General features: G+C 40.9%; 1 protein-coding gene across 3 annotated transcripts in view; it reads left to right on the forward strand.

Annotated features, from left to right (window-relative positions):
- GFOD2 (Gfo/Idh/MocA-like oxidoreductase domain containing 2) overlaps positions 1 to 14,342 on the forward strand; it is a 36,503-nt gene that overhangs the window by 11,931 nt on the left and 10,230 nt on the right. The window contains exon 2 of one of the 3 annotated variants that reach the window (XM_019755989.3): positions 13,845 to 14,135. The exons of 1 other annotated variant lie outside the window; for it this stretch is intronic. Coding sequence is in view for 1 of the 2 variants with exons in the window: in XM_019755979.3 (XP_019611538.1) it covers positions 13,932 to 14,190 (259 nt within the window). In the remaining variant the exon portion in view is untranslated. Of the gene's footprint in view, positions 1 to 13,844; positions 14,191 to 14,342 lie in introns of all 3 variants that reach the window. One more of the 3 variants, XM_019755979.3, reaches the window with a different exon arrangement.

Here is a 14,342-nt window from a genome sequence, read left to right on the forward strand (position 1 = left end):
TACTTCCTCAGAAAATCTGTTCTCTTGGCTTCAGTCTCTGCATTGGTGATCCCAGAAGTAAGCTTCCAAGGGTTAGGGTTTGTTTGAAAGGAAAGAGACTTTTAATTCCCAGGTACCCGTTTAGTTTGATTATAGACCTGACTCTTCGAGGTGTGAATAGGTTGTTCTGTACCCTTAGACACAACAACTTATGGTGATTGAAAATTGAGGTATAATTTATATGCAATTAAATGCACAGACCTGAACTATTCCATTTGATGAGTTGTGACAGTTGTATCACCACATAACCACAATGCAACACAAGATATAGAACATATTCCTGTCACTCTAGAATGTTTCCTTGTGTCCCTTCCTAGTCAGTCCCTCGCCCATCCCGACCCCATCTCAACCACCACCCTTAACCGCCTTCTGACGACTGCCACTATCTTCAAATAAATGGAATCCTACAGTTTGGGGGGTTTTGGTATGTGCACCTCGTATCGTTCACTCAGTGTAATGTTTTTAAGATTCACACATTGCCTGTATTAATAGTTCACTCATTTGTACTTCTTCACTATATTCCATTATATGACTGCACCATAATTTGTTTATCCAATCTCCTATTCATGAACATTTGGGTTTGTTGCAGTTTTGGGCTATGATGGATAAGGCTGCTTATGAACATTTTATGAGTGGAGTTGCTGTGTCGTTGGATGTATGTTTAACTTTATAAGAACATGTTAGTTTTCCAAAGTGATTGTACTGTTTTACACTCCCACCAACAGTATGAGAGTTCCATTTGCTCCATATCCTCTCCAAACTTTGGGATTGTCAGTCTTTTATTTTATTTTTGCCATTCTAGTGGGTATCTCAGTGTGGTTTTAATTTACATGTCCCTGAGGACTAATGATATGGAGCACCTTTTCTCATGTGCCTTTTGGCCATTCCTGTGTCTTTGGTATAAAGTGACTAAGTCTTGATATTTTTAAAAATCGGGTTCATTTTTTTATTGTTGATTGGTAGGAGTTTTTCTGCATATAAATCCTTTATTACATAGATGTTTGATGAATAGTTTTTCTTGGTCTGTGGCTCTCCTATTAATTTTTTTAATGGTGCCTTTTAATGAGCCAGAAATTATTTTAGATTTTGAAATCCAGTTTATCAACGGGTTAGTGTTTTTTGTGTCCTGGCCAAGAAATCCTCACCTTTATCTGGAAAATATTCTCTGATATGTTTTTCTAGAAGCTTAGTGTTTCTGGCTTTTACATTTAGGTCTTTGATCCATCTCAAATTAATTTTTGTATATGCAGTGAGAGAAAAGGGGTCAAGATCCTTTGTTTGCCATATGGACATCCAGTTGTTTCAACACCATTTCTTTAAGAGTTTCCTCTCCCTATTGAATTAATGCTTTGGCTGAAAAATCAATTGACCTCAGTTGTGTGACATGCAGGGTAAAGATAGTATTACGAAGCAGTAACTTTGTCGATAGAAATCCCTAATGGCTCATTTTTGAAGCCTGGCACTGAAAAATAGAAAGCATATTTGTAATTTTAAAAAGTATCGTTATAGGACAAACTACTATAGATGCATTTTTTAAATAGCTTGGATGGAATCACCCAGGCTCCCTCCATCTGCAAGCGTCTGAAGAGCTTGAAGCTTCTAATTGGATCAGAAAGACACAATCCCAGAACAAGTAGTGATACTTGAAAAAAAGCCTGCAGTCAATCAGAAGTATTCGTAAAGATATACTAGAGGTATTTAGGGTGAAAAAGGGTTCTAAGAAAATGAGCAGGTTACCATGCTATACTCCCAGATCCTGTCAATAAACTGTGAGGCTGTGGAACAGAGGGAGATGCCAGATAACAGATGACAATACAGTATTTGTCCCAGTTTTCAAAAGGTGGGAAAAGAAATACCAGATGTAGATGTTTGAGCCTGATGCTGGTTATTCCTTAGGACCACACTAAAACATCTTATCAAACAACCTCTGAACACCTGGAAAGAGACCTGGTGAACACGAATAGTATATGGGTTTATAAAGGACAGTGTCATCTAACAAACCTTTATTAAGGGCTACCTCTATGCCAGGTGCCTAAGCTACAAACATCTGGCTGCTGGCCTTGAGATCCTGGTCAATTCTGACTGTGTGTGTGTATGTTTGGCAACAATATAATCTTTTTAATACATTTACTGAATTGGTTGATCCAGGGGAGTGCCAGATATAAATATCATTTACTTGATATCAGCTGTGCATTTTATGTAGTCTCTCGTCCCATTGGGCAAAAGGAGAAATGAGAGCTAGTACAGTTCTATGAAATTGTAATTGCTTAAAATAACTTAATCCAAAAAACTGATGGAGCCCTTAGTTTCCTTATCTGTAAAGGACAATAATAATAGTACCTGCCTCAGGATATTTTAATACTTAAATAAAATGATGCCTGTAAAGCACTTGGCATATAGTATATACTCAAAAAAATGTTAATTACTAAGTTATTATCAGCTTGAATTGAAGACATAGCCTGCTGATGAAATTTGCAACTGATACAATGCTGGTAGGCATAGTGAAATGAATATCTAAAACTATCTTGACTGGTGAACAACTGCCCAAATTAAATTAAATTTATTAGAGGAAAAATTAAAGTACTGAACTTTGGTTCAAAAAACTATAATTTATATACCCATGTTCATAGAAGCTAAAATGTAGTAATTATTCACAGTAGCTAAAATGTGGAAGCGACCCCAGTGTCCATGAACAGATGAATGGATAAGCAAAGTGTGGTGTATACATACAGTAGAATATTATTCAGCTTTGAAAAGGAAGGAAATTCTGACACATACTACAACGTGGGTGAGCCTTAAGGGTATTATGCTAAGTGATATAAGCCAGTTACAGTAGTACAAGTATTATGTGATTCCACTAATATGAGATACGTAGAGTCATCAAACTCCTATGAGACAGAAAGTAGAATGGTGGTTGCCAGGGGCTGCGGGGAGTGGGAGTAGGGAGTTAATTGTTTATTGGATATAGAGCAGGGGTGTCCAAACTGCAGCCCGCGGGCCAACTGCAGCCCATGATCCATTGTTAATTGGCCCGCAGCAAATTCCAAAAATATATTTAGTTTACTTAAATAAACTAGGTGAGGCAATACGTACTTCACCTCGAGTGAGTGGCCTGGCTGTTTGTATATTTTACCGCATATGGCCCTTGGTGAAAAATGTTGAAAAAAGTTTGGACACCCCTGATATAGAGTTTCTGTTTTGCAAGGTGAAAAGAGTTATATAGATGGGTGATGGTGACAGTTGCAGAACAATGTGAACGTACTTAACCATACATTTAAAAGTGGTTAAGATGGTAAATTTATGTTATGTGTATTTTACCACAATTAATCTTTTTGTAAAACCTAATACAAGTACAGTATATTTATTAGGATGTGAAAAATCCTATGTCAGGAAGATATAGCTGTCTAAATTCTAAAATGAATGTAAGCTGTTTAATAGGAATGTGATATACAGAGAAAAGAGACCAGACTATATTCAGGATATGGTGTTCAGTTCTCGGGGCCCCATTTCAGGGGAATGTTGACAAACCAGAGAGTAGACAGACCAGAGCAGCCTTGGCTGTGGGGTGAGAGTATGAGGAAGACCTGAGGGAATTAAGGGAATTCATTCTGTAAAGGAGTCTTCATCAGTTACCTTTTGCTGTACAACAACCTCAAAATTCAGTAACTTAAAACATACATTATTTCTCATGCTTCTTAGGGTGCCCTGGGTGGTTGTTCTGGTGTGGGTCCGCTCAACTGGAACTGGGTGGCTGGAGATGAGCTCACTCACATAGTGGCGATTGACTCATTGTCAGTCAGCTGGAGCACTGGAGGTGTCTTGGTCCAGTAAGATGGCCTGGGTTCGTTCACAGGGTGATGGTCCCAAGAATAACAAGCGAGCAAGCCTTAATGACAAGTACTTTTCAAACCTCCTGTGTCATGTTGCTAATATCCCATTGTCTAGAGCAAGTGCCATGGCTAAGACCAGAGTCATTGTGGGAGGCAATTGACTACCAATGGCATGAAAACAAGGAAGGGAATTATGACGGCCATTTTGCAAACAACCTACCACAACCCAGGAGATGTAGGGGAAACATGAAGAAACATCACAGGTAGTTCCACAGTGTAGAATTAAGAACAATAGGAGGGAAGTTAAATGAACATGGATTTCAAGTCAATGTAAAGTAAAACTTTCTGACTAAAATGGCCCCAGGAGCAAAAACTGGCCACGAATAAGTGAGGGAGGGTCTTGTCGGAGACGCTGTGTGACTCTTGTCTTTCTGAGCAACTTGGACCTGAACGTCATCTCCTCCATCTCCTCCTGCTTGCACACACCTGTGAGCCAGGTAGCTAAGGGTGCCCTTCCCTGTTGCTCCACATGCCATACCATGTAACAGATTGTTTACCTGCCAGTCTTGCTGATGGAGTGGAATTCCTTGACAGCATGAATAACAGCTGATTCACCAGCTCAGTGCCAATATCTGTAGCATTGTACCCCCAACATTATAAAGGGACTGTTGGTAGGAAAGGATTCATAGGCACCTTCTGCCCGGGGTCAGACCCCTGCTTGAGCTGTCCAGTGAAGGAATGGCCTCTCTGAGGTTATATACTAACATCAGAATTCCAGAAATGCGACTCCACACACACATGGAGGGAAGGTGTTCTTTTTATCACAATCCTGGTTACCTTCATGACTATACTCTGTCACTTGGCGCTCCTGGCCTTGTAACCCATGAGATGGGCAGGGGTCAGCACACCTTTTCGTTAAGGGACCAGATGGTAAATACTTTAGGCTTTCTGGGCTATAGGGTCTCTGTTACACCTACTTTGCTGTCGTAGCACAAAAGCAGCCATAGATGACGGAATGGGGGCCGTGTGCCGGTAAAACTTGACCTACAAAAACGGGTGTCACGTTGGCTTTGGCTTACCTCTGTGGTGGGAAGTGGGTCTCTGTGGTTTTGCAGAAGTTGTAGCTCCATGGACTAGACATGCAGAAGGTGAGATGATATTCATCCAGTCTGGGAAGAACAGAATCCACAAATGCCAGCTTCCCCCGTCGTCTCAACAGTCAAGCCTTTTGGGTTCCTCATTTCTCTTCATGACATTACAGCTTCCCAGTCACTTAAGCTGAGAACTTCAATATCATATTTTTAGGGGGTCACATTTACTGAAATATAATTTACATACTAGTAAAATTTACCCTTTTTAAGTACAGTTCTGTGAGTTTTGACAAATGCATGTAGTCATGTAACCACCACTGTAGTCAAGGTATAGAATAGTTCTTCACCCCCACCACCCACAAATTCTCTTGTGGCCCTTTGTAGTCGAGTCCTGCCCCCATTCCCAACCCTTGGCATCCACTGATCTCTTTTCTGTCCCTATAGTTTGCCTTTTTAATTATATCCTGTAAATGGAATCACACTGTGGAGCCTTTTAAGTCTGGCGTCTTTCACTTAGCATAACGCATTTGAGCGTCCATGTCATTATATGCATTGATAGGCCTTTTTTATTGCTGAGTAGTATTCCATTGCCGTTGATACACTACTGTTTATCCATTCACCAGTTGAAGGACATTTGTGTTGGTTCCAAGTTTTCACAATTATGAGTAAAGCAAACATTAGATGTTAGAAAGTAGACATTTACATGGAGGTTTCTGTGTGAACATAAATTTTCATTTCTCTTGGTAAATACCTAGAAGTGGGACTGCTAGGTTATATGATAAGTGTATATTTAACTTTATAAGATGACAAACTGTTTTCCAAAGTGGCTGCACTATTTTTCATTTTCACCAACAATGAGCAGTTGCTTTATATCCTTGCCAGTATTTGATCATCAGATTTTCTAAATTTCTGAATTTTTGACGTTCTAATAGGTGTGTAGTTATAATAAATAAGTTTTAATTTGCATTTTTAATTCAACCTAATAACTAATCTAATGACTTGATATGGTGAATTATAGTAATTGATTTTAGAATGTTGAACTAGCCTTACATTCCTGGGATTAAAACCTCTTAGTCATGTCCTTTGAACACATTGCTTTATTTAGTTTGCTAGTATTTTGTTGGAGGATTATGTGCCTATGTTGGTGAGGGATGTTGGTCTATAGGTTCAGTGTCATTTTTGGTTCTTCCCTCTCCCCTCATAATCCCAAGTCCTATTGATAGCTGTCTGCTCTGTTTCATTCCCTCCAACAAACTCTCTTTATCTCTTACCATGTTTCCCCAGAAATAAGACCGGGTCTGATATTAATTTTTGCTCCAAAAGATGCATTAAGGCTTATATTCAGGGAATGTCCTCCTGAAAAATCATGCTAGGGCTTATTTTGCAGTTAGGTCTTATTTTCGGGGAAGCATGGTACTTAATATCCTGACTGGTTCTCTGTTTAGTGTCTTCTAAACTCTATTCCACCTACATCAAATAAAAAAAAATACAGTGGCTCTCATATTAAAGTCCAGGCAGGAAACAACCAGCACATTGAAAGGGTAATTGAAAAACCTTTAATGAAGGGATTATTTACAGTGCTGTGAGCTGTAAAGGAAACCCAAGAGGAATGGTGCTGGTGGATCACCCAGGGAGTGGCTACAGCTGGTTGTGTTACCACCCCAGGTGCAACGGGGGAAGGGAGGGATGCTGTGATGGTGACCTTGGTCAAGGAACACATCCCCTGTCAGAACTGCATCCTGGTCGGGAGACAGAGAATAAATACCTTGACTTTTCTTCCTGCTCTTTGATCTCTTCCTGGTGCTTCCCATGGACTGGATCCAAATGGTAGCCAGAGGGCCTGGAGCCCGGGTGATTTAGCCCTTAGAGACTGGCCTTCTGACTCCTGAGCAGACAGAGCCCGGCAGAGAGAGGATTGAGGGGCAGAGCAAGAGTCCAGAGTACACCCATCTGTCAAAGTCCACGCTCCTTCGATTAGGAACCAGCTCTGGCTCCTACTCCCTTTCTTCTGACCTCTTGCTCCCCAAATTAGGACTATGTCTTTTCATCTTTTTATCTCCCAAACCTCCCTGTTAGGCCCCCAATAAAGGATTGATGTATGAGCATAACAGTACTGGTTTGTGTGGTGGAGCTGAAGCCAGCTGTTGCCAAGCCAAACAGCAGAATGAACTCCTCCGGCTCAAACTCATCATTAAGAATGAGAGAAGAGTTGTTCCACACACAGGAAGTCTGACAATTAAGTTCACAAACTTGTTGTAATGATGTTGCTAACCTTTCTTGATATCAGAGGGATTATTCATTATGAATTTGTACCAACTGGACAAACAGTTAACCAAGTTTACTATTTGGAAGTGCTGAAAAGGCTGCATGATAAAGTGAGACGACCTGAACTTTTCGCCAACAATTCATGGCTCTTGCATCATAACAATGCACCAGCTCACACAGCCCTGTCTGTGAGGGAGTTTGTAGCCAGTAAACAAATAACTGTATTGGAACACCCTCCCCTACTCACCTGATCTGGCCCCCAATAACTTCTTTCTTTACCTGAAGATAAAGGAAATATGGAAAGGAAGACATTTTGATGACATTCAGGACATCAAGGGTAATATGATGACAGTTCTGATTGCCACGCCAGAAAAAGAGTTCCAAAATTGCTTTGAAGGGTGAACTAGGTGCTGGCGTCAGTGCATTGCTTCCCAAGGGGAGCACTTCGAAGGTGGCCATAATGATATTCATCAGTGAGGTACGCAGCACTTTTTCTAGGATGAGTTTGCGAACTTCATTGTCCGACCTTCGTACAAGCCTCTGTTTTTACAAAGATTCAGAAAACTAACTTACCTGCCCAAGGTTTCACAGCTCGTTGTTGCAGGTCTGTCATACACAGCTGTCGAGGTAAGAATGCCCAGACCTATAGAGAATTTTTATAAAAATTTATTTGAGCCAAACAGGATACACCTGGAAACGAGTTCTTAACAGACTAGAAAAATGTTTTGGAGAATGGCAGTTTGCAGCTCTTTTATGTATTTGGAATTTGGCAGGGGGGGAGGTGAAGGTGGTTACTTTGAAAAAGAAGTGTTTTAAAGGTGTGTTAACCTAGATGCATAGATAAAATAGGGCGCTTGCTTAAGGTAAAGATAAATCTTTTGCAAAATAAGTTAATATGCGTGGGGCCTGACTACCCACCATAACCTGCCCAGTTAGGACGTTATGATCAGATCACCCTGTGGGGTTACTTTCGGTAGAACCCCTTTTCATGCACACAGTCAGCTGTGGAACCCTGGAAAAGTTACCTAGCCTTACGGAGCTTCTGTTTTCTCATCTGTACCACAGGGTTATACAGATTTAAAGAGATGTACTGTATATTACATTAAACACTGCCTGGCCTATTGCACTCACTGTACATTAGCTCTGAATATTATCTTCATATTCCTATACAGCTTTTGAAGAGGAGATATCTGAGTCAGTCATACATAATCTTTTTTTCTTTTTTTTTAAACTTTTTTTTGGGGGGGGTGAAGGGGAACAGGACTTTATCGGGGAATAGTGTGTACTTCTAGGCCTTTTTTCCAAGTCAAGTTGTCCTTTCAGTCTTAGTTGTGGAGGACGCAGCTCAGCTCCAGGTCCAGTTGCCGTTTTCTAGTTGCAGGGGGCACAGCCCACCATCCCTTGCGAGAGTCGAACTGGCAACCTTGTGGTTGAGACGATGCGCTCCAACCAACTAAGCCATCTGGGAGGCAGCTCAGCTCAAGGTGCCGTGTTCAACCTTAGTTGCAGGGGGCGCTGCCCACCATCCCTTACGGGACTCGAGGAATTGAACTGGCAACCTTGTGGTTGAGAGCCCACTGGACCATGTGGGAATCGAACTGGCAGCCTTCGGAGTTAGGAGCATGGAGCTCTAACCGCCTGAGCCACCGGGCCGGCCCGATAATCTTTTTTTAGAAGACCTATGTAGTGACTTACTGGGGCCCAGACCCTGTTATAAATACTTTACAAATTATTAACACTTTTAATTCTTAACTCCCCTATTTTACAAATCAAGATAGAGAGGCACAGAATGATTAAGAAACATACCTGACATATCTGGCTAGTAAGTGGTGGATTTGAGCCCACGCTAGGCTGGCTGCAGATTCCATGCCTCTAACCTCTGCTGCCTTCCCCATAATTGGTAGCTTTGTCAAAGGGTGTGTAGTAAGTCCTGTCAAGGTACTTTATTATTGACCAGCATGTGATTGGAAGACATGTGAGCTAGGCCTGGGTGTATGGAGATCTTTGGAGGCATGTGAGAGGTGTGTACAAAAATATTAGGGCCATGCAGTAGGGAATGTTAGGGGTGAGAAATAGTAGTCACTGAAATAAATGAGGAAAACCAGCTCTGCCTGCGTGAGCAGGAAATACCTAGTCATCAAGTCTGCCTAGCTTCATGCCATCTGGCATCCTCAGAGGGCAGCTGATACCCCCTTTATAGGTGTTGATGAAGCTGCTCTTTGAGTCAGTGTCAGTAAAAGACAGGTTATTAAAATTTCTTCTAATCCATTTTGTTGTTTAAGCCAGTAATGCAAACATACACCCAAATTCACTAGAGCATGAAGGAATGAGATGCTAGAGAAGAGGAAGTGCTCCCTGGCCATGAATTTAGAGGATGTGGACATCCTTGCTTGTGGCTGTGTCTCATTCCCCTGCCCTTTATAGCTGTTGGTAATTAATGACCCACAAAATGTAAGCAGAATCTTACTTATCTAGAGCATATACAGATATGTTCTAACCAAAGCAACAAATTTGATGCTCTTCAGTTCTCAGCATATCCATGACCTGTAAGTAACCAAAAAGAACCTATAAATGCAGAAAGTGACCAAAATAGCTGAAGGGAGTCCAGGACATGAAAATTATAGAAGATACTATGTGACTGACCTGTTTCTTAATTAGAAAGGAAGCCTGTAAGGGCATGAGCATTATCAGTAAAGAGGAAAGGGGTGGCTGAGAGGCCACAGACATTATTCACCACCAGAAAGAAAGAAAGATGGTTATGATAAAACCCAATGATAAAGTGCAGGAGGCAAGCAAGCTCCACAGCCCCAGAGAGAGAGGAGGCAGGAAGCTGACAGGGGTCTGGAGTTAGAGGCAGCCCAAGTCATGCTTATTTCACAAAAGCACAGGTGTCTTTCAGGTAGGATCTAGCTGTACAGGACACTGTAGAGGACTATGCTGGCAAACCAACCCCTCACATAGACATGTACTTTGCATAGTACACTTGTAGCTACAGTAAAAGCAAAAGAGATGCTGGATCTGGAAATGAAATTAAGAAAAAATTTCCTATTTGCAATAGCATCAAACAAAATAAAATACTTAGACTATAATTTTAACAAAACAAGTGTATAACTTATACTCTGAAAGCTCCAACACATTGATGAAAGAAATTAAGACGTAAATAAATGGAAAGACATCCTATGTTCATGGATCAGAAAGCTTAATATTGTTAAGATGACAGTGTTCCCCAAATTGATCTACAGATTCAAAGCCATCTCTATCAAAATCCCAGATCCTAAAATTCACAGGAGAATGCAAAGGGACCCAGAAAAGCCAAAAGAATATTGAAAAATAACAAAGTTGGAAGATTCACACTTACAATTTCAGAACTTACTGTGAAGCTAAAGTAAGGGTGGTAGGGTGGTACTGGCATGAGAGTAAACATAGATCAATGGAGTAAAATTGAGAGTCCAAAAATAAACCTATATGTTTATGGTTAACTGACTTTCAGCAAAGGGGCCGAGGTCATTCTGGGGGAAAGAATAGTTTCTTTAACAAACAGTGCTGAAATTACTGAATAACCACATGCAAAAGAATAAAGTTGGACCCCTATATCTCCCAATTCTTCTCTCTCCCATCACCTGCCACTAATTTACTGTCTCCATGGACTTGCCTATTCTGAACATTTTGTATAAATTGAATCACAATATATGGCCTTCTGTGCTGGCTTCTTTCACTTGACATAATATTTTCAAGGTTCATCCATGTTGTAGCTTGTATTGGGTGCTTCCATTACTTTTTGTGGCTGAATGATACTACATTGTATCGATATACCACATTTTGTTTATCCATTAATCAGTTGATGGACATTTGGGCTGTTTCTACTTTTTGAATATTATGTATAATTCTCCTATGAACATTCATGTACAAGTTTTTCGGAGATTTAATTGCTCAGGAAGAAAAACACACCCATCATCAATTACTCTGAAGCCATTGTTGTAATTTTGAGTAACTGTTCCCCCCCAACTGGTTTATAGCTAATAATTTCACAGAGCATTATCTATGTGTTTTGAAACTCATCTCTTGGAAATAACCCTTGAAAGTGGCTCTGCACATAGCTACGAGGTGTGACAATTAAGTTCGTGAACTTGTTGCAATGATGTTGCTCATCTTTTCTGGTATCAGAGGGATTATTCATTATGAATTTGTACCAACTGGACAAACAGCCAAGTTTACTATTTAGAAGTGCTGAAAAGGCTGCGTGAAAAAGTTAGACGAAAACAACTTGAACTTTTCACCAACAATTCATGGCTCTTGCATCACAACAATGCACCAGCTCACACGGCACTGTCTCTGAGGGAGTTTTTAGCCTCTAAACAAATAACTGAATTGGAACACCCTCCCTACTCACCAGATCTGGCCCCCAGTGACTTCTTTCTTTACGCAAAGATAAAGGAAATATTGAAAGGAAGACATTTTTATGACATTCAGGATATCAAGGGTAATACGATGACAGCTCTGATGGCCATTCCAGAAAAAGAGTTCCAAAATTACTTTGAAGGGTGGAGTAGGCACTGGGGTTGGTGCATAGCTTCCCAAGGGGAGTATTTCGAAGGTGACCCTAGTGATATTCAGCAATGAGGTATGTAGCACTCTTTCTATGATGAGTTCGCGAACTTAATTGTCTGACCTCGTATATTGACTCATCTGTGAGGAGATGCAAGTGAAGTAATGTTATGTGGATAAAAATAGAACAGCAAAATCACACATTTGAGTAAAACTTTTTTAAAATTGGATTTGCAGTGACCGAGATCATAAGTAGTCAGATTGTTTTAAAGATAATCAAGTAAACAACAGGACTGTAAAGCGTTTAAAATACATATTATTTAAAATTGTATAGACCCTGTGGAAAATACGGCAGTTCCTCAAAAAATTAAAAATAGAATTACCATATGATCCAGCAGTTCCACTTCTGGATTAAGACGGTAAGTTTCACGTATATTTTACCACCAAAAAAATGATGGTGACAGCCTCATCCCCATAGTTTAATTCAGTGGGACTGGGGTCACCAGCGACCTTAATACACAGCCAGAGTGGGTACTACTGGTTTAGCTAGGGTGGAGGGTGCCATATAGGGAAACCTGATACCCTGAGCACACCTAAATCTCATCTTGGTTTCCAAGCAGACTTTTGTTTGGCTTTGTTCTTTATTTCACTTTTATAACCTTTGTTATCAGAAGTAAAAAATAAGACGGGCAGCCGGTTGGCTCAGTTGGTTAGAGCACAAGCTCTGAACCACAGGGTTTTCGGTTTGATTCCCACATGGGCCAGTGAGCTGCGCCCTCCACAACTAGATTGAAGACAACGAGCTGCCTCTGAGTGGCCTGATGGCTCAGTTGGTTAGAGCGTGAGCTCTCACAAGGTTGCTGGTTCAGTTCCCACATGGGATGGTAGGCTGCGCCCCTTGCAACTAAAGATTGAGAATGGCGACGGACTTGGAGCGGAGCTGTGCCCTCCACAACTAGATTAAAGGACAACGACTTGGAGCTGATGGGCCCTGGAGAAACACACTGTTCCCCAATATTCCCCAATAAAAAAAAATAAAAATAAAAAGCTTTATCTTTGAAATAAATACATTTCACCAAAGATATCCAAGATATATCAAAGATATATAGATTTTATTCAAGATATATTCAAGATATATAGATTTTCTTAAAAAAAAAAGACATTCATTGTAGAAAATTTGGCAAAGTTTAAAAACCAAAAATCTATAACCCCCTTCAACCTGAGTAATCTGTATGAAACTCAGGTGTATTCAGGTGAAGAGCCTTCTGCTATGTGTGGAATATATTTGTAGGTATATTATAGATACCCTTGTATGTTCTCATAAGTATATGTGTGTTTCATGCTTTTTCAAACAAAATTGATGTCATGCTTCACATATTGTTTTGTTTTCCCCCTTTCCAGTGAACATATAGTGATGTCTTTCAGGTCAGCGAGGGCCTTCTACCTCGTGGTTTTCAGTGGCTCTGCAGTTATTTATCAAACCCATTACTTTTATTGAACACCTAGATTGTTTCCCAGTTTTTCACGACCATAGTCAATGTTGGCGTGAATATCTTTATACAAAAAAGTACCATTTTAAACATAACTTGTTTTTGTTTTGCCAATTTGGTGGTTGAAAAAATTTAGTCTTTTTTGTTTCTAGTGAGCAGTTTCCTACACTGGCTACCATAAACTTTTAAATTATAATCTGTATGGCACCTACGCAGTTCTCTTTCATCTTTTACTGGTTTTTTGTTTCCTGCTCTTCTTTTTCTTTCCGTAATGTGTCATAGAATCATGAACTTTTACAGTTAAGGCAGTGAAGGTTGAATGGGTTAACCAGAGTCACACAGAAAATCAAGTGACAACAGAGATTTGAACCCAGCTTTATTCGTTTTTCATTTTTCCTCCTGGGAGATGGATATTGCTAATATCCTTAAGTCTCCGTGGGAGAAGCTTCTGCAGCTTTTCATTTCGGAGCAGTATTTCATTTGTACTTTTGTGGCAGAGAACTTGTTGCTTCCGAGTAAGCCAGAAAGTAGCCTCAACTGAGTGTGCCCTCCACTAATAGCCAGTGTGCTGCTTGCTGTTCCAGGAGCCATGTTTGACCAGGACTGTGGGATGGTCGTATTCATGCTGGAGGCTCTTGTGAGGAGATGAGTTGGTGAACAGAGAAGCTGGCATGAAGATGCTCCCAGGAGTAGGTGTGTTTGGGACCGGCAGCTCTGCCCGCGTTCTGGTCCCACTGCTGAGGGCAGAAGGGTTCACCGTGGAGGCCCTCTGGGGGAAGACTGAGGAGGAGGCGAAACAACTTGCTGAGGAGATGAACATCACCTTCTACACCAGCCGGACCGATGACGTCTTGCTGCATCAAGACGTGGATCTGGTGTGCATCAATATTCCCCCTCCACTCACCCGGCAAATATCTGTGAAGGCTCTAGGTATGGATGGTCAGGCCATAGCAAGGGCAGGTTGTGTCTCCCTCTGGGTGGTCCTTCTTGGGCTTGAGTGTGCACGTATTATTACTCTGGGACAGCACTCACCCCTGGGGCAGTCCTGGGGGAGCGCAGGTTGGGGAGTCTTACAGCTGTGA

The sequence above is a fragment of the Rhinolophus sinicus genome, chromosome 8, assembly GCF_057876585.1.
Source record: "Rhinolophus sinicus isolate RSI-liver-muscle chromosome 8, RSI-T2T, whole genome shotgun sequence".
Classification (NCBI taxonomy): domain Eukaryota; kingdom Metazoa; phylum Chordata; class Mammalia; order Chiroptera; family Rhinolophidae; genus Rhinolophus; species Rhinolophus sinicus.